General features: G+C 38.0%; 1 protein-coding gene across 1 annotated transcript in view; it reads right to left on the minus strand.

The window, feature by feature from the left end:
• The window catches only part of MAOA (monoamine oxidase A), a 76,321-nt gene that overhangs the window by 39,804 nt on the left and 11,883 nt on the right, over positions 1 to 24,634 (minus strand). Inside the window, exons 2-3 of the mRNA XM_017502065.2 lie at positions 14,313 to 14,407; positions 6,197 to 6,334 (exon numbers count right to left, since the gene is read on the minus strand). Coding sequence (XP_017357554.1) covers positions 6,197 to 6,334; positions 14,313 to 14,407 — 233 coding nt within the window. The remainder of the gene's footprint in view (positions 1 to 6,196; positions 6,335 to 14,312; positions 14,408 to 24,634) is intronic.

Raw genomic sequence — 24,634 nt, forward strand, 5'->3', positions numbered from 1 at the left:
CAAGTAAGACTCAGTCTCAAAAAAAAACAAAAAAGAAAGAAAGAAAGAAAGAAAGAAAGAAATTATATTATAAGCAATGGGTCAAATTCTATTAGAAGCAAGGGGTTATATCTGGTAAGCATTAAGACAAACTCTTGCTTTCTACATGGCCTTCTGGCTAAAACCATGTTTTCTTCTTAGCAACAACAAAATTAACTTAGTATTCCAGAACACACACATCGAGAAAAGCCTTTGATTTCAGACGTTGGCATAGAAACCTGGAGTAAAGGGCTGTGGGAAGAATAGAACCAATACTTACAAAAAAAAAAAAAAAAAAGCCTATGTTGTTTTAAATAAATCTTTATCACACCATTCTCTAAAATCAAATATGTGGTATCTCTTCATAGTCTCTGCTTTTATTTAGAGAGGATGTGAAAAGCAAGAAGAAAGTGAGAATGCGCGTAATTGTCAATTTCTCTTTTGAAGTAGCCTCTGCAAAATGCCTTGCTCCATTTCTGGCTGGCTTCTCCTGCTCTACACTCCTCACTCTACCTGTATTATATGATGTGGGGGAAACTCAGGGAAAGCAAAAGAAAAAAAAAATAGAATCCAATATTTTCATTTTTTCTGCAAGACATGGCACTGCAAAATTTAACAAAAGATCTCTACAACTCAATGAAAAACACTCATAATGATGGAGCATCTTATTTACTAATGCAAGCAATGAATCAATCCACTTGGCATTCAGGTCCATCTGCTTCCTTTATGCCATACAGAAGAAAAGAACTGATAAAGAGAATGTTTTATTTTATTTACTTATTTTTAAAATTATATATTTTTAAAAAAATCGTAGCAATGGGGGTCTTACTATATTGTCCAGGCTAGTCTCAAGCTTCTGGCTCAAGCAATCCTCCTGCCTCAGCCTCTCAAAGTGCTGGGATTACAGGCATGAGCCACCATGCCCAGCCAATAAAGAGAATGTTTTAAACCTATCTAGCTATTGCTTCTTGGATTTTTGGCTAAGATCAAGTGTACAAAATATTTAGCTGATGCCATTTAAGAATCTACCTTTAAGGTTCACAACAATGTGATTTATTTATATTAATTTCACAAATCAGATCTAATCTCCCCAATAAAACTATGTCAGATCCACAACATTCATAAAAGCTGCTCACTGTAGAAACCAGTCGGGAATCTATTATATAAGAATCAGAATCTAGGCCGGGCACAGTGGCTTACAGCTGTAATCCCAGCACTTTGGGAGGCCGAAGCGGGCAGATCACAAGGTCAGGTGTTCAAGACAAGCCTGGCCAATGTAGTAGAACCCCGTTTCTATTAAAAACACAAAAATTAATCGGGCATGGTGGCACATGCCTGTAGTCCTAACTACTTGGGAAGCTGAGACAGAAGAATTGCTTGAACTCGGAAGGCGGAGGTTACAGTGAGCCAAGATCGCACCGCTGCAGTCCAGCCTAGGTGACAGAGCAAGACTCCTTCTCAAAATAATATAAAAGAATCAGAACCTAGTAAACCAGAATTAGAAGAGGGATTCTATTCACAAGATCCATGAAGAATCCAGATACAAATGTTAGCTAATATTTATTTACTGTTCTTGTTTACTTGTCTTCTCTCTTTAGATTAGAAGGACTATCAGGGCAGAAATTTTGATCATTTGTCCACCACTCTATCCGCAGCCTGGAACAATATCTGATACAGAGTAGATTTTGCTCTGTAAATACTTATACATTTATCAAATATATAAACATAAATATTAAGCAATGAATGAATTTAGCATATTGATGTTAGTCCTCTAAATGAAGTAGACAGGCATTGTCTCAGGGAAGGAAGGGATTGGGTAGAGGAAACACTACTAAGGTGTATTCTCAGTATTTATCTGAGAGGCTCAGGCTTGGAGCTGCACACTGTCTTGTCAAAACTTGTACTGTAAACATAATCTAACAAAGGTAATAAGTAGTTCCTTGGTGAACAGTAAAAGTCATCCTAGAATAAGCTGAGACGACGTGTTACTGACTGCTGACAGTGTTTAAACAATTTAAACATTCTTTAAGGTTTTACACTGAGAAAATTTTAGAGCTGAAGCAATCTGGGCCGTAAAGAATATTGATTAGTTTATCTAGACAACGGCAATCCTCCACTTCATTTCAGTGTTATTTATAGGAAAGGCTATTGACTGTATTAGATTATGAAAGCTAAAGTTGTCACAAAGCAATGCAGAAAGTGTCACAAAGACAATTTGCATTATTATTAACCCAATACACTATCACGTTGAGGAAACACCCATTTTCCCCTAGAAGTGGAGAAAAACAGTGAGAGTTGAGATATTTTAAAATAAGTAGAGTTATTTTTAGTACACAATTTATTAATCATCTTATCTGGAATACTGAACTAAATATCTTCCTGGTTTTCTCTATTATAGTTTCGTGATCATCATAAAAACATCTACTACAATGTTACTTCTCATTCCAGAAATGATATGATTTATTAGAAAACACTAGCAAAAAGGCACTCATTCAGATCAAATAAACTAAAGTTTAACCAACCCACTACTTTTTTGCCTTAACATTGCTGTCTACCTTGGGTGAAAATATGTGTTTTCTGAAAGGTTAAAGTACATGAGAGGATGGCTTAATGATATGTATTTCTATTTTCCATCTTTTCATTTGATGAGATTAAGTATTAAATGAAAAGAATGATGCTTACCATCTGAAATGTAGTTATTCGTAAACAAGTAATACAATTTAAAATAGAGCTTCAACATTTATTTTCTGTGGCAATTAAATGGCTGTTTTCCAGTTACTGCATCCATCAAACAATAACCAAGGCACAGTGACTGTATTATAGCAGGGAGTTAACCCTGCTCTTTCAGGCTTCTGGGCCAAAAGATTGAGCAAAATGGTCACCAGCACTGCATATGGGGACACAGGGAAGGACATAGGATGACCATCAGAAGACAGCTGCCAAAAAGATCCAGGACAAGCACAAACTGAAAGGCAGCTTCCTGGAGTCCACAGTCCCTGACAGTAGAATCTGGACTAGCAAGAGACAGCATGGAAAGGTAAAAAGACCTTAATCTGAATTCCAGCTCAGTGACCTTTACTCTGTTAGACAGGTTACTGGGCCTCTGAACTTCAGACTCTTTCTGTAAAATGGTGCTATAACCCCGAACTTAGGATCCCTGTGAGGGTTAAGTAAGATAATGGAGTGAAGGCCCTGGCACAGGACCTGGGACATACTAGCAGCTCAGCAGGGAGAGTCTTCATTATTATTACTATGGGAGTGGTACTGACCTTGAGGGATCAACCACAGTGGCTGTGATTTAAAGGTGCCATTTGTTGTCCAAAGTGTAGGCACAGTATGTGTTTTAGCACACGTTTGCCACGTGCTGCATATGCAATAATTATGGTCTAATATTACCATTGTATTGATGTGCATGGCCATGCAATGGTAAAGATCCAGAGGTTAACAATGCCTTACATTCTTGTTTGTTTTTCTTTTTCTGTTTCTGTTTTTATTTTTATTTTCTGCTTAACATTCTTGAAAGCAGCCTCGAGCTACCAAGTCCAATGCCATGGCAAGGTGTCTTTGTCTAGTAGGTTATGCAACAGTTCAGCCATATTTGTATTTTTGTGAAAGAAAAATATGGTAGAAGTTGAGCAGTTCTCCCCTCCAGAAAGCTGAAGTTGTTTCTTCCCTTAGGAACAGGACTATCAGGGTAGTGTGGACCTAACCTTAGAGCGGAACTCAGCAGCAGCAACAAAATCGAAAAAGGGACCTTGAATGCTACTCTTAACATTTCTCTTTCCTTATTTAGGCACCTAATATAGCATGCATCATCTCCTTAAGTCTTTCCATGAATTTATCCATTATTAAAGCCTGCAGCAGAACCTTCTCAAAGTACAGAACAATTACATCTGGATTTCTAGAAAGCAGGGTTCCCAGTAAAGCCCAGAAAATTTCAGAGACATCAGAAAATCTGACACTTAAGATACGTAATTTGTAAGGTGCTGGTAGGAAGACTGGACAGCATGCCATGATCTGCTGACCACTTTCAGGCAAAGTCAGAATTCTCAAACAGAACTTTATCATTTTAATCCCATTTTACCTCCATCAAAAACAATGAGGAGCTAAATTACTTACAAAAGCTGGCCATGGGTGCCACTTTCAAACTATCACCTAAGCATCATGTTTTACTTTTTTTATTTTTTATTTGTACTTTTGAGACAGGGTCTTGCTCTGTTGCCCAGGCCGAAGTGCAGTGGCATGATCAAGGCTCACTATAACCACAACCTTCTGGGCTCACGCCATCCTCTTGCCTCAGCCTCCCAAGTAGCTGGGACTACAAGACATGTATACCACCATGCACAGCTAATTTTTTTATTTTTCACAGAGAAGAGGTCTCACTACGTTGCCCAGGCTGGTCTAGAACTCCTGGCCTCAGATGACCCTCCCACCTTGGCCTCTCAAAGGGCTGGGATTACAGATGTGAGCCACTATGCCCAGCCCAATATCAAGTTTCAGAGTGGGCACGGCTGGAAGACTAGCAGGTACGTAATTTGAGGATGTACTTATAAATTTCCAGTTTTCCCCAGTTTTTAAAATGTACATAAAAGGAACATGAAACCGGAAGAAGAGTAAGAGAGTAGAAAAAAATAAGTGGTCTTTCAAGGACTGCATCTACTCATCAAAAGAGCCAGGCTTCAGTGATACTGATGGTGAGATACCTTACCGTAGATGTGTGTGCGTGGCCAAACACTGGAGGCCCAGCACATGTCCATTCAGAGCCCTCAGTTTCATTTCCTAGGCCATATATTGGGATAATAAAGAGCATGCACTCGGGAGGTAGGTAGACTGTTAGGAGTTTTATAGCCTTGTCAAGTCACTTTAACCTCTTTGAACTTCTGCTTTCTCATAAGTAAACTGGGATGATCATGCCTGCCTAGCAGGGTGGATGTAAAGATTTAATGAGTTCATGCATAAAAAGCCTTAAGTTGTTGTTTATTGTTAGCCTCCAGGTAAACTAAAAATCTCTCAGCCCCTGAATCTTATCAGCATGAGTCTGCTCAGATTCCAAGATAATCATCACACTCATTTGCCTCCCAGTTGGAGTGGAGAGTGAATTTACATGACTGTTTGATGAGTAGCTGAGTGCAAAGCCTTTGGTCTCTCTCCCTACATGAAATGTGAGAATATAGGTAAAAGTGCTTAATAAATGTTAGCTGCTATTATTCTTACTGTTGTTATTACTTACTAGTCCATGGAGACTCTATGCAGTGCAGAAAAAATGAGGAAGCAAAGGGGTTTTTCCTTTCTGATCAGGGTCTGTTGTAGCCAGAGTTCCTAAATACTTTTGTGAAATTTTTTATACTTTCTTCATTCCTCCCTTGACCTCTGAACCCACAGTGTCTCTAAAGACTACTGATTTTCAAGTCCAACAGAGCTTAAAGGCAAAAAGAAAAGAACAAAAGGAAGTAGGCTGCAATGTCAGGTGGGAAATTTGATTTCTCAAGGCATGTTTCCAGACTCCAGCCACTCCATGTTTGGCTTCAGTGAGAAAGAAAAACACTGACAGCAGCAGCAGATACCAGTGGCTACAGTTTAAACAATCTCTTGTTTAAACAGTAGGAAACTGCACAAAGGAGCTAGACTCCCCAGGAGTGAAGTCCAGGTACAGAGGAAATAAAGTATTCCAAGAAATGCCAGGTAAAAATCAGGATGAATAACCAGTTCAAAGGCTAAAGAAGTGGCCTCAAACTCTTGTGTTCCTTGGGGCTCCAGAGTTGCTTCCTAGGTCACTCAGGGATTGCCTGCAGCTGGTGGAGGGGGGTATGCATGTATGGGTATGTGAACATATCTGTTGCAGGCACCTGCTACCCCCACCCCTGTGCCCTTCAAATGCATTAGGAGGGAAGCCAGAGCCTCCCATTCCTACTCTCTGGGAGTGAGGGTAGCTTGTGAGGGCCACTAAGAGTGACAGGGAGGAAGGCCAAGCTGAGTCATAATATCCTGTAGTGATTCCAGGAGTCTTTAGTGATCTTTTCAAAAGAAAAAGAAAACAAGAAAAGAAAGGCAAACTACTATTTTAAAGTCAAGAGCCTATTTTTACAATTGCTTTGAAAGAAAAATAAAACAAACCAAATGTTTTCTCAAAAAAAAAAATATTTCCCTATCAGTCACTTGTGCGAAAAGGCAGCCTTACCTTGACATATTGAACGAGACGCTCACAGACATTCACTTTATAAGTCTCGATGCCCAGCTCCTTAGACAAGCGTAATATTCTGTTCTGAGTTGGCCCCACATAGGCCCCCCCAACATCTACGTAATCAACTTGTTCGTTCTGCAAAAGGAGAAAAATTGGTCAGAGGACTTTAGTTAAAACTTGGAAAACTATGTCTTGTAAAAACTAACCCCATTTATTTTTTTAAAAGTTAATTGTGCCTTACATTTCCCCTATAAAGAGCAACTGAAAATAGCAATCTTTTCTCCTCCACTCAAGAACTGGGGCACAATCCTGTCTAATACTCATCACTAAGCACCATCCTTTTGAAAAGCTATTGGTAAGGCAAATTCAGCGATACAATGCATAAAAGAGAAAGAACACTGCAGTATATTCTGCCAGTTTAGATCCTTTACAAAACATTTAAATTATTATGTATGCTTTTCTCTGGTGTTATTGCTGGAGGAGCCATCCAAAGCCTAATTCCCTAATTTTCACCAGATGAAATCTTATATCAGTCCACATTGATGGCTCTAGATGTTATTTTAAAACACTTTCAGGAAAGAATGCATCATAAGGAAAGAATACAAAAAGATATACAAAGATTCATATATTACTAAATTACTTACAAATATGCAAACCCTCTCTCATAAACTAAAATTGTTTACTTCCTCCCTCATAAATACAGTTCTCCATGCTTTTCATCTATTTTTATTAATTGGCATATCCTAATGATTTAATCAATGAATTGCATATTGGTGAGCTACAACCCCTCTGTGTTTTTGTAATCACTTAAGGGTCTGTTTCTATTTTGTTATGTATATCAGTTCTCAACCATGTTCTCATGCCTTTTCTCTTTGTTTGCCTGATTATTTTTCACTAAACTGATTATTTATCACTAAACTTGAAAGCACATAGAATCATTTGAATCCTAGGGGGTTGATATCTTTCTCAGAGAGGATTTATGTTGGCTTCTGCCCAGAGCCTGGGACCCACACAGTACTAGATAACTTAATTCCATTTTCAGTACCTGAGAGGATTTGAAGCTGGGCTGAAATGCACATTTGGTCTAGTTTTCTTGCCTTTCACCCTTGCTCCTTACATGCTGCCCAACCCAAAGCATAAGGAGTTGACCAACACTCCCCCACAAATAAGTACACACTTCATGGGGCTCGGGACTTGACCTGTCACCCTAGCTTTGCACTAGATGCACAGCACTGCTCAGTTTTCAGAAGCTTTTTCAGTGGTCAGCAAATCTCCCTGCCACCAAGGGAAAAGTAGGTTAATACTTTCCAGATGTTGCCTCAGTGATTCTTCACTATCTTGTTAGCTCGCTCATTCTCTAATGCTTTAAGTGTGTGTGTGTGTGTGTGTGTGTGTCTACAGAGCAACTTGTCTAATTATCTTTGTATTTTGTTATAATTTACCTAATCTGTTATTTCCAGAAAATTGTCTAGTATTATTCAACATTTCCTTCCTGAAACTACCCAACCTGATATTATCTTTCTATTGGAGGATATGCTTTGCTAACGTTTTGTTTAGAATTTTTATATCTATGTTTATAAGCAATATTGAGACTGGCCTGTGATTCTCCTTTCTTCTACTGCCTTGTCTGTTTTTCACATTCGAGTACTGCTAATCTCCTTAGTTAGTGATAATATTTTCTTCTATTCTCTAGAAGGATTTGTATGTAAATAAAGTGATCCATTCTTTGATCATTAGGTAGAACACACCCGTAGAACCATCTACGCTTGGTGATTTTTTTGAGGTAAAATCTTAAACTACATGTTTAATTCATTTTTAGGTTAAAGCACTAATCATCATCTTTTCTATTGCCAGACTAAAGCAGTGTTAATTTTGGTGAATTATATTTTTCTGATAATATATATATTTCATGTATGTTTCAAAACTGTTGGTTTAATGTTCATGGCATCCTCTTTTCATTTAATTATTCTGTATTGCATCAGTAATTATATCTTCATCTTCATCTCTCTCTCTCTCTCTTTTTTTTGTTTTTTGAGACAGGGTCTTACTCTATCACCCAGGCTGGAGTATGATGGCATGAATATGGCTCACTGCAGCCTCAACTTCCCTGGGCTCTAGCAATTCTCCCACCTCAGCCTCCCGAGTAGCTGGGACCACAGGTGTGTGCCACCACACCCAGCTAATTTTTGTAGTTTTTGTAGAGTCAGGGTTTTGCCATATTGCCTAGACTGATCTCTAACTCCTGAGCTCAAGCGATGTACCTGTCTCAGCCTCCCAAAGTGCTGGGATTACAGGCATGAGCCCCCCATCTGGCTCTCATCTCTGATTTATTTGGGGGTGTTTCATTTTTCTTTTTCTGGAAAAATCTTACCAGACACTTCTTGTCTATCTTTAATAGGTATCTTCAAATAATCAACTTTTATTTTATTGATACTCTTTGTTGTGTGTTTATTTTCTATATCATTGATTTGCGCCCTTTCACCCCTTCTTTGGATTTATTTTGCTCTTAATTTTCTAACTCTTTGCATGCTTAGCTTATTCATATATAGCTCTTTTTCTTTTCTAATGGAACAATTTAGACTATACATCTAAGTATTGCTTTAGCTTCAACCACAACTTTATCTTTTCCATTATTTTGCAGGTCTAAGTATTGTCACACAGAAAAGAAAAACAAAAGCTTATCTTTATTTATGTTTTCCATCTGAATTTACACTACCCAGATGATATGAAAAACCTTGAGCAGAAAATTTAAAGTGTAAAGGAGGGTGATAGAAGTAGATTCAAATCCTTTTCCCCTAGGCCTCAAATAATTTACCACAGATAAAGTTCCATGGAAAATTAGCAACCCACAGCCAAAAGTTACAAACATACGTGGCAAACAAGGCACCAAAAGAAAATAGGCAGAAAAAATTCTCCAGAAAGATTTTGTAATAGTTGAAAAGAAGTGATTAAAACTAGGAGCAGGGGAAAACAAACTGAAAATATCAGGTCGATTAAAAAATAACTGCTAGTAATAAAAATGTACTAATTAAAAATTTTAAAACTCTGTGAATGGATTAAACAGTATATTCGACCATTCAAGAGTGAGTAGGCTGGGCATGGTGGCTCATGCCTGCCATCCCAGCACTTTGGGAGGCCAAGGCAGGCAGATCATGAGGTCAGGAGTTCGAGACCAGCCTGGCCAACATGGTGAAACCCCGTCTAAATACAAAAAAATTAGCCAGGTGTGGTGCTGCACGTCTGTAATCCCAGCTACTCAGGAGGCTGAGGCGGGAGAATCGCTGAAACCCTGGAACAAGGTTGTGGTGGGGCGAGATCGCACCACTGCTCTCCAGCCTGGATGACAGCGTAAGACTGTCTTAAAAAACAACAACAACAAAAACTCCTAGCAATATGGATTTAAGTCTGTAACACAGAAGTCTGCTGATATGTTCAAGAAATAGCAAGAAGGCCAAAGCGGATGGAACAACAAGAGCAAGGAAAATAACTGAAGATGAAGTTACAGAGGTTATTGGCAGGGCAGGTCACCTAAAGCCTCACAGGACATTGTAAGGACATAGGCTTTGACTGTCTGTGAGAAGGGGAGCCTTTGGAAGGTTTTGAGCAGGGAAATGCTAAAATCTGACTTGCATTTGAAAGGCTCACTCTCACTGATGCTTTAAAAAAGAATAGAATATAGGGGGCAGGAGTAAAAGCAGGGATATCAGGAGCCTACTGCAGTCATCTGGCTTAGAGATAATTGTGGCTCCCGCCAGAGGATGGCAGTGGAATTGGTGGGAAGCACTGAATTCTGGATATGTTTTGAAGGCAGGGCCAACAGAATTTCCTGATAGAACAAATGAGGGTCTGGCAGTGTTGAGCATGACTCTGAGTTTTCTGAAAGTTGCCATCCTCTAACATGAGGAAGGCGGCTGGAGGAGCAGCCTTGAGGAAGATCAGAAGTCTAGTGTTAGATGTGTTATGTTTGAGATGTCTATGCAACATCCAGGAGTTCTGCAAATGTCTAACTTCCATGTCAGATTAGCACAGCATATTGTATTCAGCATCTTACTTATTTCAATGAGGAGTTAGGGTTTCCGTTCTGCCATGATACCAGAAATTAAGTGCCTCTTCGACCTCTTTAATCTGTCCTCATATAATGTTTATTCTCTCTTTTATTAACCATCAGTGCTTTCCTCCAAATGTTTTCTAGTCTCCAACATCCATTTTAAGATATAAAGAACAAAACTGGAATCAAGACTCCAATAAATTTCTGGGCTTTAACAAAGACAGCAAGAGGACTCCTGGGAGTTTCCAAACATGATGTCTGTAGAATGCTGACACTATCTTTAAAGCAAATAATCTTAAATGAAGCAGTAAAAAGAGAGGGGCATTTTGTAGAATGCTGCTTTATGAAGTAAAAACATTCTAAATCAGGTGCCTCAAATTCAGCATGAAGACACCAGAAGTGTAACACTGTATTCTATACTATGTTGCATCTCAGTCTTTAGGGTCTTGATTTAGATCTCACTACTCAACCTTTGAAGAAGCCACAAACATGCAACAATATTGGTAAACAAATACACCAACCCTGTGGCAGCCCTGCAGACGTTTCAATTTTATTAATTTCATTCTGAAGAATCATGGATGAATCACATTAGGAAAAACTGGGAAGTTCTGAACTAATGGAAGATCCATCTGAACGACTTGCCGGGTAATACCAAATTTGACATTCTGGTGCTCAGAGATCCACAGTAGCTTTTATGGCATCTCCTTCCAAAATTATCCTAGCTGATTATGTTATTAGAAGCAATTCTAAAAATATTTGCTTCAGTTTCTTGTTAAATACGATTTTCCTGCCTGTTTCCTTTTTTAAATTTTTTAAATTTTTGAATCAGTGTTTCACTCCTGTCACCCAAACTGGAGTGCAATGGTGTAATCTTGGCTCACTGCAACCTCTGCCTCTCCAGCTAAAGTGATTCTCCTGCCTCAACCTCCCAAGTAGCTGGGACTACAGGTATACACCACTGCACATGGCTAATTTTTATATTTTTAGTAGAGATGGGGTTTCACCATGTTGCCCAGGCTGGCTTTGAACTCCTGAGCTCAAGTAATCCACCTGCTTCGGCCTCCCAAAGTCCTGGGATTACAGGCGTGAGCCACCATGCCCGACTTCCATGTCTATTTCTTAAAACCCTCTTTTTCTTTTTCTCATCATTTGGAGCATAAATGCTAAGTCCTAATTTCTAAGCATTTCAGAGATTCCTTTCTCACATTCCTAAGGGGAGTGTAATATAATGCTGAATAGACAATAACGGTTCCTGTGTGGTGCTGACATATACAAATGACACAGCATGGCAAAGTAACTGAGGCCAATAACACAGATGGGGACAAGCACGTTGGAATTCTCATTTCCCTTATACAAAGAAAGCTCTTAACTGAAAATCCACAACATGACTGATGCTCCTGTTTAATAACCAAAAGGTTTTAGAGATAAGAAAAATAGGGCTAAGGGACAAATGAATAACTATCTCCAAAATGAAGGAATATTTTTCAGAAAATGACAGAAGAATCATATCTAACAAAGGCATACAGGCAGAAGATGCAATTCTTGTTTTGCACTGTAACACATTGCCTTAAATTAGAATTTGAAGATGGAAGGGAGTTTCTTCAAGAACATTTAGATTGTATCTTATTACCCAGATGAGAAAACTGAGACGTAAAGTGCTAATAGGACTTATCCAAGCCATCATGTCAAGTCAGCACGGAGGTTAGAATCCCAGTCCCCTCACTCCCGGACCAATAGCTTCCCAGTGGACTACATCTAAGGGAGTACTCAGAAAATTTAATCTGGATTGGCACTAATTTAAGGCAAGCAAGCAAACAAATGCCACAGAGTAGCACTTCTGTAGTGTCCCCTGGAGATGTTGTCAAAGTGCAGGTCCAGATTCAGCAGGTCTGAGATAGGGCCTGAGATTCTGCATTTCTATCAAAATCCCTGTTGATTCAGGCGCTACTAACCGACAGATGACACTTTGAATGGCAAGGCTGTACAGCACCCTTAGAGCTGAGCAAAGCAGAATAGGTCTAGATACATCCCTGCATCTAAAAAGGTAGGCAGCAAATGACAGAAGGGTAGCATTGCACAGTGTGGCTGAAATCACTGCTATAATATCCTAGTTCAAATGTTGTCTGTATGCTATACCAATATTCATTGATATTCCCTCTCACATGCCTGCTTCTATTATGCAGCCTAGCATTGTGAAATACTTGCTTTCCCAGGATCCCTGACAGCTGAAGGTAGCCATGGGACCCAACTCTGGCCAATGAAACTAAAGTATATGTCTGCTGGGGTCTCTTAGCAAAGGAAAAGCTTTGTTGCAGACAAGGCTGGTGCCACCCTCTCTTTCACTCTTCTTTCAGCTTTGAATGAGAACTTGATGCTTAGAATTTCAGCATCCATCATGTTACCACAAGACAATAAGCCAACATGCAAAGAATATTAGAGCAGGGCCAGGCACAGTGGCTCACGCCTGTGATCCCAGCACTTTGGGAGGCTGAGGTGGGTAGATCACCTGAAGTCAGGAGTTTGCGACCAGCCTGGCCAACATGGTGAAACCCCGTCTCTACTGAAAATACAAAAATTAGCTGGGCATGGTGGCAGGCACTTGTAATTCCAGCTACTCGGGAGGCTGACGCAGGAGAATTGCTTGAATCTAGGAGGCGGAGGTTGCAGTGAGCCGAGATCGTGCCATTGCACTCCAGCCTGGGCCACAAGAACAAAACACTGTCTCAAACAAACAAACAAACAACAAACAAACAAAAAAAAGAATATCAGAGCAGAAAGACAGCAAGAGCCTATTGATAATAAAGCTGAACCCATGCACCAGCCTGGACTATCCACCACCAGACTCCTGTGAAATAACCAAATGTTTGCATTGCTTATGCCATTCTGTTATTAAACTAACTGAAGCATCTTCTAGTTGGATAGATGATGCTTCTCTTTCCAGTCACTTCAACAGTCTGGCTTTGTCTTTACTGCCAGTCCCTAGACTTTAACACTCTATTTGTGTATTCTAGCAAAAAGGCTGATTGATGACCTTCTAACTGTCAAATATGAGGGCTGGTTTTTTGTTTTTGTTTTTGTTTTTTGCCTTCATACTGTGTCAGCTGACTTCTGAGCATCCCTTCCTCTTTGGTCCACCGACTTACCTATTGCTGCTCTACTCTGGTCCTCCTCTTCTGCCTCTACTGCGTCTCTCTGGCTCTTCTCCCTTTCTCCCCACTTTTATGTGTGGAAACTTCCATCTTTGCCCCTGTTTCCTTCCCACTTTTCATTATCTCCCTGTGTACTTTCATCAGCACCCACAGATTCAACCAGCTGCAACCATTCCCTTAGTAGTAGTACAACTTAAATAAAGGGACAACTTAATAGCTATCTCCAAAATGAAGGAATATTATTCAGAAAATGACAGAAGAATCATATCTAATAAGGCATACAGGCAGAAAATGCAACTCTTGTTTTGCACTATAACACGTAGCATGCATTTTTTTCCAGAATGGTGATGTAAGCTCAAGTATAAAAAAGGCAGCGATGTAGCAAGAACTGGGCTTCTTTCTTATATCTAGCCAGATCTGGCCTGAGGAGTGTCTCTGGCAGCAGCATACTTCTTAGGGAACAAGGGTTAAGGGAAAAGTTATGCAAAAACATACTATATTTGTTCCTGCTTAGTGCAGCCACCACATTTCTATTAAGTTGTGTGTCATTGGATAAATAAGGAATCTAAGTGTGTGTGTGTGTGTGTGTGTGTGTGTGTGTGTGTGTGTGTGTTGTGGGTGTACAGTCACTTCCAGTACAGCCCAACTATTACGTCTGTAGTATGGAAATTATGACATTGTATTGAAGGTATTTGCTCATGTTTATTGAATTCACTCAACTGAAAGTCAGAAGCTGTCAGTCTTAGTGAGTACTTGTTAAAGAGAATGGACACTTATTTGATGGAGTACTTTAGGGATATGGAGGACAAATGGCTTTGCTGCATGAACTCTTGAGATATCCTCTAGCCCTATGATTTCCAATGGTGCCACTTGTAGTTTGAGTGAGTTATTACATGTAAGTATTAAAATCACTTACCCTCACAGTGTGTGTTCTTCCACCAACCCTGTCCCGAGCTTCTAAGACCAAAACGTTAACTCCATATTCATTTAAGAGTTTGGCAGCAGAAAGACCTAAAGGAAAAACAAAAGAGAGCAACATAACATCCAAATGCTTAAAATCCAAGGTTTAACCAGGTCTACACATCAAATAAATGCAGGGTATCATAAACAATCCAATGATTTTATTGTCTTTCTAATAAATTCTGACCACACTGGTGATTAAATGAGTCGCCAATTTTATTATCTATCATAAGAGATTCAAAAATGACTAATTTAGTCATCTTGCATTTCAGGTTGGTCAACAGAAACAAAATGTAATGGTTTTAAAAAGATATATCTTGTTTTCTAGTGATAATCATATATTTAGAGAATTTTTGAGCCTCTAAATCAATTCCTATTATTTTTCTCTTCCAGAAATCCTGATAGTATTAACAGAAGAGAATATTTTTCTTGAAAACTTTCTCTAGCTACACCAGGTCTCAGTATATCTATGCTTCGCTTTTCTTAACTTAAAAATCATGTATAATCATGTCCTGTGATTTATATTTCAATTACATGCTTGCAGATCTTGTTTACTTCACTAGTTTCTGAGTTACCATAACGTAGAAACCATGCTTCATACTTTTTTCATTAGCTCAAACAAAGCTGAGAACAGGTTTTCACCTGTGATTAGAAGCCTTCAGGGAAGATAAAATATTTTTTAAACCCAACATAGTAATATCAGAAAAATTAAGAAAGTGTTGCAGATTAACATTATATCAAGGGCAAATGCTACAAGCATGATTTATCACTGATGTTGACCTTGATCTGATCACCTGGCTGAAGTAGCATTTGTCAGGCTTCTCCACTATAGTTATTCTTTTTCCCATCTTAACATACTGCACTCTTTGGAAGAAAGTGTGGGCATAGCCCACACTTAAGGAGTGGGAAGTATGTTCCAGCTTTTTGAGGGTGGAGTATCTATACAAATTATTTGGAATTCTGCACTGGAGATGTGTCTCTGCTCCTCACTTATTAATTTATTCAATCATTTACTTATTAATATATCAATATAGACTCCCAGATATTTGTTTTATATATAATCCAACACTATGTCATTAATTTTGTTGCTCAAATTCTTCCAGCTATGGTTATTGGGAGTTATTTTAGTTGGCTCCTATACCCCTTTGACACGCCCCCATCATTTTGTGTGTGTGTCTTTGAGCACTTCCGTACTTTCTGATACTTTACAATGCTCCAGACTTATCTTTCTCTGCCACAGCCTTAAAATCAGGCATTTCTTCAATGAACCTTGGTCCCTTTTACTGGAGAACAGTATTAGAAACCAAGATCTGGGTTCTAGGTGTGCTTATTGCTACTGGGGTGTCATTGCTTCTAAGACCTCTCAGCTCACAGAGTAAAGAAATATATTGTGCATACACTTATTTTTAAATCTATGTTCATTTTTGTAATTCAAATTAGGTCTTAGTTCCTAGTTAACTTTATACTTCTCATTATAAAGAAATGAAGAAGATTAAAGAGATAAACATAACATAGGGGGAAAATGCTAGTTATATTAGGGTAGAGAGAAATAAGAATGGCACCAGAGACAAGATTAGTAAAATGATACAAATAATACCTACATATGTATACAAGTGGTTGAGGAGAGGAACTATTCTGATTTTAAAACCCAGTGATTTGATAGTTCATTTCTAATGGTATATATCCTAAAGATAAAAAGAACTGTACATTTTTTTCAATAATAATTTAACTAGTCCTAGTATTAGCATTGTTATCCCAAAGCTATTACATTTGTAGTATGCGATAAAACAAGTGAGTAATCAGGCTGATGTCGTTGAGAAGCAGGTTTTTTTAATATGGCAATAAATAAAATCAGATGTAAAAATGATGAGATGAAGCAATAACCCTGTAGTCTTATATATGAATTGGAATTATAAGCATGATCTCTGGATATACTCTATCTTTACAAAAACATTTCTTAGTTTTGCCCAGTGAAAAGGTCTAGAAAAAATAACCTACCAAGTAGCAATGAACGCTCCCAACACCTAGACTGTTGTTTCTAAAACATCATTCCCACTACAATAAACTGTGGCTTATAACCTAGTGAGATCTGGGGCAGGAAATGTACAAGATGAGCTGCAACATTAAGTCATGCCAGAAAGCAAGGAGACTGTCAGAGACTACTAGGATTATGTCAAAAAGACTCAGGAGCTGACCTATATAAACTCCTACTGGCCAAAGATGAAATAATTTGAGTGCTAAAGATAATAACTGCAATGGCTTAAATCCAAGAGCTCATAATAATACTAAACAAACACAAAAACTCTCATTTTTCACCTTTGGAAAATGCCAAGGGACCAACTTATCATTTTGAAAAATGATAAGCAAAAGAAAAAAGCTAGTATTTATCTTACCTATCCTATTTGTGCTGAACTTCAAAACAACCAAATAGCTAATGAGGGAAAGTTTCTCTGTATAAAAGTATGCTAGTTAGTAAGTGAAGACAGAAACAATTTAGATGTCAGCATTTTGCAATCCCTAGTGAATTAATGGATCTAGCATAATGATTATCAAGCTGCTAACACACACAGAAAAAGAGGTGAGATAGATGTTATCTGCCTCTTGATGGAAGCACACACCATCACCTATGAAGTAGTTTTGCGAGAATGAAGGAAGGGAAAGGAGAGGAGAGGGGAGAGGAGGGGAGAGGGAAGGAAGGAACAAATTAAATTCTAATGTGATCAGGCCTCTGCATCTGATACTTAGGGGACAGAAGAACATGTTAAACAACACTACTGGGATGAAATCAACAAAATCCAAATAGTAGGAAATTATACAGGACTATCCTTCCCTGCTCATGCTCTCTCCCACCTTTATCCTTCACAGGCTTTTCCCACAATAAATCTCTTAGAAAGCTAGTTCTATCTTGATGCTGGCTCTCACAGAACACAGTATTTTACTCATATACAGAACGGCATAGAGTATACATAGCCAGAATCAAGGATGAGTTTGGGTCTACAAGATCTAAAATGCAGGGAGTCTAAGCCATGATATCCAGCACTGGTATCTGCTAATGTTTGTGAGCAATTTTGAGCCCTTCAAGTACACTACACTTACACTGCTGAGGCCCATCAAAGATTTAGGTATATAATGAATTTTTAGAATCAGCTCACAAAGAAAGCCATCCCCTGACAGTTAAATAAACTCAAACCAGTGTCTATCAATCTTGGTGCAATATGTTTTCTGGAACACAGCCAAAGGCTTCTTGTGCTGACTAATGTGAATATGGGATGCAGCAGATGAAAAATGTGTTTATGCATAAATCTTTTGCCTTATGTCTGATTATTTCTTTAGGGTTAAGTTCCAGAAGGGAGATTACTAAGTTGAAAGTGATGAACATTTTTAGGCTCAAAGTAATGCTCCGTACTTAAAAACAGAGAAACGCAGATGCAAAATGTTTTATTTCTTCCCAGTTTCCTTTAATCAACCTAACTACATACCAATTAGGTAGATAAATATACCAAAGGGTCTACCAGAATTGCTCTAGCAGCTCCTCTTCTTAATTATACTTTAAGTTCTGGGGTACATGTGCAGAATGTACAGGTTTTTTTACATAGGTATACACGTGCCATGGTGGTTTGCTGCATCTATCCCCCTACCATCATCTACATTAGGTATTTCTCCTAATGCTATTCCGCCTCAATCCCCCCACCCCTGCTATCCCTCCCCTAGTCCCCCACCCTTTGACAGGCCTTGTTGTGTGATGTTCTCCTCCCTGTGTCCATATGTTCTCATTGTTCAACACCCAGTTATGAGTGAGAACCTGTGGAGAAACTGGCCCTCGCCACACTGCCTAAGGGGATGGAGCAGTGGGGAACTTTGAACAACAGTGGTGGGGCCTGTAGCAGTTGCGCGCATAAGGGGACCTCTCAGCGGCAGCCTACAGATCCATTTCATATGCCTTTCCTTGTTGCCTCTCACAACCATTCCTTGGAGTAGATTTCTTTATCTTCATACTCCAAGTGCCTGATATGACCACAACAAAGTCTTCTGAAAAGAGCAGGATTTTACTTCTCACACTCTAACCTAGAGTCTTAATAAAATTGAATCTAGTATGTAACTCCAAACAAGTTTTGTGAATGGGTTTCAGTGCCAATAATAAATCAACATTTCTCAGGAAACTAAAAGGGGAGGGGCGAGCAGGGCTCTCTGAGCCAATATAATGACTCCACCAGTGACAAAGGTCATTTTGCATTTAAGAACATAACCAAATACAATTTAAAAGCTGGTGAAAGCAGTTGTTTCTACGTTGCAGAAAATGATTAGCCCTATCACAGCAAGGAGAGTTTAAACTCTTAGTTTAAGAATAAGAAATATGTTTAAAATATTTAAAAAGGATTTCAGAGAAATGGTTTCTAAAAGGCCTTAGAATTTGAAGGGTGAAGATTTATGTAGGAAAATCTACTATATTAAGCATATTTCTTCTACGATGATGAATAAATGAGTGCTAATGTTTCAGTTTGCATGTTTACTGGGAAGGAGACCCTGTTAAGAAACTTCCATGATAACTTACAGCTTAAAAAATATACAATAAGAAAATAAAAGTATGATGCTGTTAGGAAAATATTTTTGAATGCTTAGTAAGTCAAAGTACAGGCAAACACTTACAGCTCAGAAATCTTTTGTAATATAATAACTGTGGCTATCTGCTAATTTGAATGGAAAAACCTAAAGATTATTCCTACTTTAAGGTGTAAATCTTGGATTACAATTAACTCTTTTTTGTACTTGTCTGTCACTCACTATGCATTCTACCCTCCCTTCATCACTACAAAATTCAACGATCAGTTATAGAAAAAAAATGATATCTTAATTGTCAACCCTACAGACTAGTTTAAGGGCTTTTGACCTAATCTTTTGAAATATTTATTGAGGAGTTTTTTTTGTAAATGGGATAAAATTATTAGAAAACATTCTTAAGTCCAAAGGCAAGTCATCAAATAAAATGTGGCTACTGTAAAAATAGCTTTTGTAATCAAATATTGTTTTCACATTTTATTAGGAAAAGAAAGAAAATCTCATCTTAAATCTTTTATTTCATCTTGTTCCAAAGTAATATAAACTACTAAGCAAAAAATAAAAAGCATTATGCATTACAGCTCTCCCTTTCATTTTCCATCATTTAATGACCACATGGAATCTAGTGATAAGAAGCCTGTTTCTCACCACTCCCTACCTGCATGATAAGGGAAGGATTTGATACAGGTATGCCAGTAAATGATTAACAACCAGTCCAGTGGTGGGGAGGAGGGACCTGTTTCACAGCATTTAGATTTCCATGCTGTATATGCACTCTCACCATGGGTTTCAAACTAGTGTGATTTCAGGCTACTAACATTATTGTCTATGAAATCAGCAAGTGTTTATGATATTCATTGGGATGTAGGAGATGTGAGGCCACCTTGGTAAAGGACCACTGGGCCAAACTCTCAAGTATCCTAATGTCAAAAGTTTGTGATTCTCTCACCCATGTTTTTGAGAGAAGAGGGTTAAGTGAACACTAGCAAAATCTACCATCTCCTATACTCAGAGCTCTCCCTCTCCCAAACCATGGCAAACAGAGTTCATTAGGAAGAAAAAAGCCCAAAACTCCTGAGCATCATGTGGTTTTCTCTGAGAGTAGAGAGGTCTCAGAAACTACATTCACAAAGAGTTTCTTAAGGCCTTATTGTATGGACAAGGAGATATGATAGATTTCAAAATGCAAAAACCTGAAAACAGGAAGATAGCAGATCATAGCACAGCAGATTTTTAATTAGTTTACAGTAAGTATTCTAAATAGGGATGATGAGTTTAAAACAATACAATTATTCTCCTAATTTCTCTCTCCTCAATCATGTGCAACTTACAGAAACCAAAATAAAATAGGTTAATGGATTTATCAGAGAGGTTAAAAAAAAAAAAAAAAAGCTAGTGGGCTAAAAGCACACGTTGTTTGAGAGAGTTCAAGACAGTGTGGGTCCTGGTTATTAGATCAAGAGAGCCTGGGTGAGATGTATGCAGCCAGCAGTGGTGTTACCATGGCAACTTCAAACCAAGCTCCAGGTTCTTAAAGCAACTGCCCATAGAAACTGTGTTCCCACCAATTCTGCAACACTTCCAACAACCCAATATGGCTGCTGTCCCCAGAGAACTGTTATAGGAGACGATTTTACCCACCTAACATACCTTGGGAGTTAATTTATGCAATGAAGCCTTTGAGGAAATGATCCCTTTGCTTCCTGGGGCATAATCTCAGGCATACTGTCACTTTGGAACCTAGCTTCCACATTTAGCCCTATCGTCTTCACCTCTCCAAGGACCATTTGCTTTACCTTATTTCTTCAAGCATATTCACATTATTCTATCACAGAAAAGCAAGAAATTCCTCAATTTGACTCATGCAACCCTTTCCAATTCCTATGTGATTTCTTTCTACAACACATGATCAGGTGTCTCCATTTCCTAACCAGAATAAATCTGGAAATGTAATGTATTCCTCATGAAAAATGCCCAGTGGCCCCACTGCCAATGCAGACAATCAATACAGTCATCTGTCACACTCTGTCCCTGCTACCCTGATTTATTTTTCTTCTTAGTACACATTACTACCTGGCACTACACATACACACACACACACACACACACACACACACACACACACACACTCTTTTTGTATGTTATTTAATTAAGCCCCTATACAAATAGGGTCCTTGCTCATTTTTGCTTATTGCTATATCTCCAGAGCTTAGCATAGCACCCGGCATGCAGTGCACACTCAGGATATATTTGTTGAAATAATTTATTAATGAATGGAGTTTATAAAACTTCAGAGATTGCAATTCAAAACCCCTCACAAATTCAATGGTATAAATGCCTACTGAAGGCATTCACAGTTTAAAAACAAACAAAACAAAACAAAATTCCCATAATGAATTGGCCAAACAAAATATTCCTGGGGCAGGCTCTATATCGATTCTCCTAGTATTATGTGGAAGAGCTCCTGCTATAGAGCTAGGGTATTTTGCAATCACATTTTGTTATTTATTGTGTAATAATCTTAAGAAAGTTTCCTCAGCCTGTTACCACAGGTATAAAACAGAGATAATAATCATTCTGCCCTGGTGGCTAATGTGAAGACTAAACAAGGTAACATGTATTACTTACTCAGCCAAGTGACTGATGCCTGGTAAATGTCCCATTAGTGTGAGCTATCATCATCACCGTTATCCTTAAGGTCACTGATGACCTCCTTTTTTCCTAAGGCTCATGGTTTTGTCTCAATCCTTAAATTCCTTTATGCTATGGTTGGTATTGTTAATGATGTATTTCTCTAAATCAGCATTTCCCAAAGGGTGATGTGTGGAAAAGTACTTCCTTAAGGATGTATACAGAATTTGTCAACATTGTTCAATAAAACAAACACATTATCAAGTTCATTGTGTTCCAGATTACAATAAAGGTCAAGAAAAGGTACTATGGAGGTCCTTAAGCCAGCTTTCCTGGAGTGATTTAAGAGAGTTTCCAGAGATTTTGGAGTGGTTGGCTTGAACACTATGCTTAATGGTGAAACAACAGTAGCATTAAAATGAGAAACAAGGTAGAAATGCCACCATTACCAATTTTATTTAACATTATTGGGCAAGTACTAGTCAATGCCATTAGATAAGGATGAAATGAGGCACAAAAATTAGAGGAGAGAGAAAATTAGCATAGTGGATACATAGTTGAAACTTAAACTGGAAAATTGATGAGAAGGAATGAATAAATGAAAGAAAGAAAAACAAAAAGAGAAATCAAGGAATAAAGTGTCTAATTTTAAAATTACTGGTTTTTCTTTTTTTTTTTTTTTTTTTTTTTTTGAGACAGAGTCTTGCTGTCACCCAGGCTGGAGTGCAGTGGTGCAATCTCAGTTCACTGCAACCTCCACCTCCTGGGTTTAAGCAATTCTCCTGTCTCAGCCTCCCAAGTAGCTGGGATTACAGGTGCACGTCACCATGCCTGGCTAATTTTTTTTTTTTTTGTATTATTAGTAGAGATGGAGTTTCACCATGTTGGCCAGACTGGTCTTAAACTCCTGACCTCGTGGATCCACCCGCCTGGGCCTCTCAAAGTGCTGGGATTACAGCTGTGAGCCACCGTGCCCAGCCAAAATTAATATTTAAAAATAAATACCTACCTTATATACAATGAGTTAGAAAATATGATGGAAAAAAATAAGCTGACTTCTTAGAGCATCATGAACCCAACAAGAACTCTGAAGAATCCAGTTGAAAAATATCTTCAAAATCACCAAAAGACACAATAGAAGATTTGAACAGAAAAAAACTAGTTTTTATTTTTGGATGAAAGGAAACAGTATTATAAAGACTTTAATTCCTCTAAATAAATCTATAAATGTAATGAAATCTCAATTAAAATATTAATAAATATTTCTTTATATTAGAGAGCCTTATTCTAAACTTCACATGGAAAAATAGCATGGCCAGCTTGCCAGGAAATTCCTGAAAAAGCATTATAACCAGTTCAACTTTTCATTAAAATGTATGACAAAGCTACAGTAAAAAGAGTTGTGCTGGTATAAGATTAGAGAGACAGAGAAATAAGAGTATGTGGTCTAGAAATAGCCTAAAAAATACAAATCAGTAGGTAAATCCTGGTTTAGTAAATAAATTGTGTTGGGACATCTGATTTGGGGGAATTAAAAAAGTAAAACAGAATATCTCTCTAACTCTTTACTCAGAATAAACTCAGAAGAAATATTTAAATGCAAAACATAAAAACCTTAAAAAACCAGAATAAAGTAGGGCAGATTTTTCTAAAATAATATTCTTTGAATAAAGAATGTTTTCTCTGCACGACACAAAACCCAAGAGCCATAAAAAAAGAAAATATTTGCAATATTCAACAAAGAATTCATTTCTTCAAAATATAAAAAGTTCTCCCAAATCAATAAGAAGAATGACCAGACACACTTTAAAATAGATTTTTTAAATGTGAACATAAAGTTTTACAGAAGAAATGTAAATGGCTTTCAATGAAAAGGTATTTAATCTCACTCATAATTGGAGAAATATAAAAATGAGGTACCATTTTGGCTTACTGGATTGAAGAATGAAAATAGTTAAAACACAGTATTGGCATGGATGCAGAAAAACAGACTCTGTCTTACACTGTTGGTGGCAAAGTAAAGTGATTCAACCTTGTTGTCATTAGCTATCAAAACTTTAAATGCACCTCCCTTTGATCCAGCAATTACAACCCTAGTAAACTCTCTTATATGTAAACTTACATATGTGCTCCAACAGCTACATACAAGGATGTGGTAGAGGCATTCTTTCAAATACTATACAACTATTAAAAAGGATGAAAGTTCTTTGAAATACACAAGGTGAAATAAGCAGAGTTGAGATTCCCTGTATATAGTATGGGCCCATTATAGAATAACAAAAAATGTATATACTTCATACTTGCACAGTAAATATCTGAAAGGATATGCAATAAACTATCATAGCAGTTTTTTTGGGGGTATACTGCTTGAGGTTGAAGTGGAATGAGGAGTCATCTTTCAATATACTCTCACTTGAATATACTGAACATATATGTTTCCTATAGAACACCACTGTGTTTGCAAAGAGAAAGCTACCACACACAACATTAAGAGTTTTTTTCTGCATCAAATTATTTTCCCCTTAAAGAGTTTCAAATACAGCGAACAGATATATGAAATGTAGGCTGTCTTCATGAGAAGCATCTAAGGCATGAATAACAATGGAATCTTTCTGCAAGTACATATACTTACACCTTCACAAGTATCATAAACCTAGATAAATTCATTCCTTCATCTATTCACCCATCAAATAATATTACACTCTTACTAGGTCCCAGGCATCATCCTAGGTGCTGTGACACAGGTGAATATAACTAAGTCCTCATGAAGCTTACATTTTCATGGGGAAGAAAGACAAAGACAAATATTAAGTGGTTATGAACTATTAAGGAAATATTAAGTGCTATGAAGATAAACAACGCAGAGTAAGGAGAGAGTGCACTATGGAGGTGGGGAGTGCTCTTTTACACAGGGTCATCAGTGAATGCATCTGAGAGGTGACATTAAAGCAGAGATCTTAATGAAGTAAGGACGTGAGCCATGGAAGTATCTGGGAAAGACAGGAAAAAGGCTGATGGGCTCAAAGAAGAACAATAGGGCTGGCACAGCCAAAGGGAAATTAGTGAGGAGAAGATGAGACTGGAAAAGTA

The sequence above is a fragment of the Cebus imitator genome, unplaced genomic scaffold, assembly GCF_001604975.1.
Source record: "Cebus imitator isolate Cc_AM_T3 unplaced genomic scaffold, Cebus_imitator-1.0 Scaffold289, whole genome shotgun sequence".
Lineage (NCBI taxonomy): Eukaryota > Metazoa > Chordata > Mammalia > Primates > Cebidae > Cebus > Cebus imitator.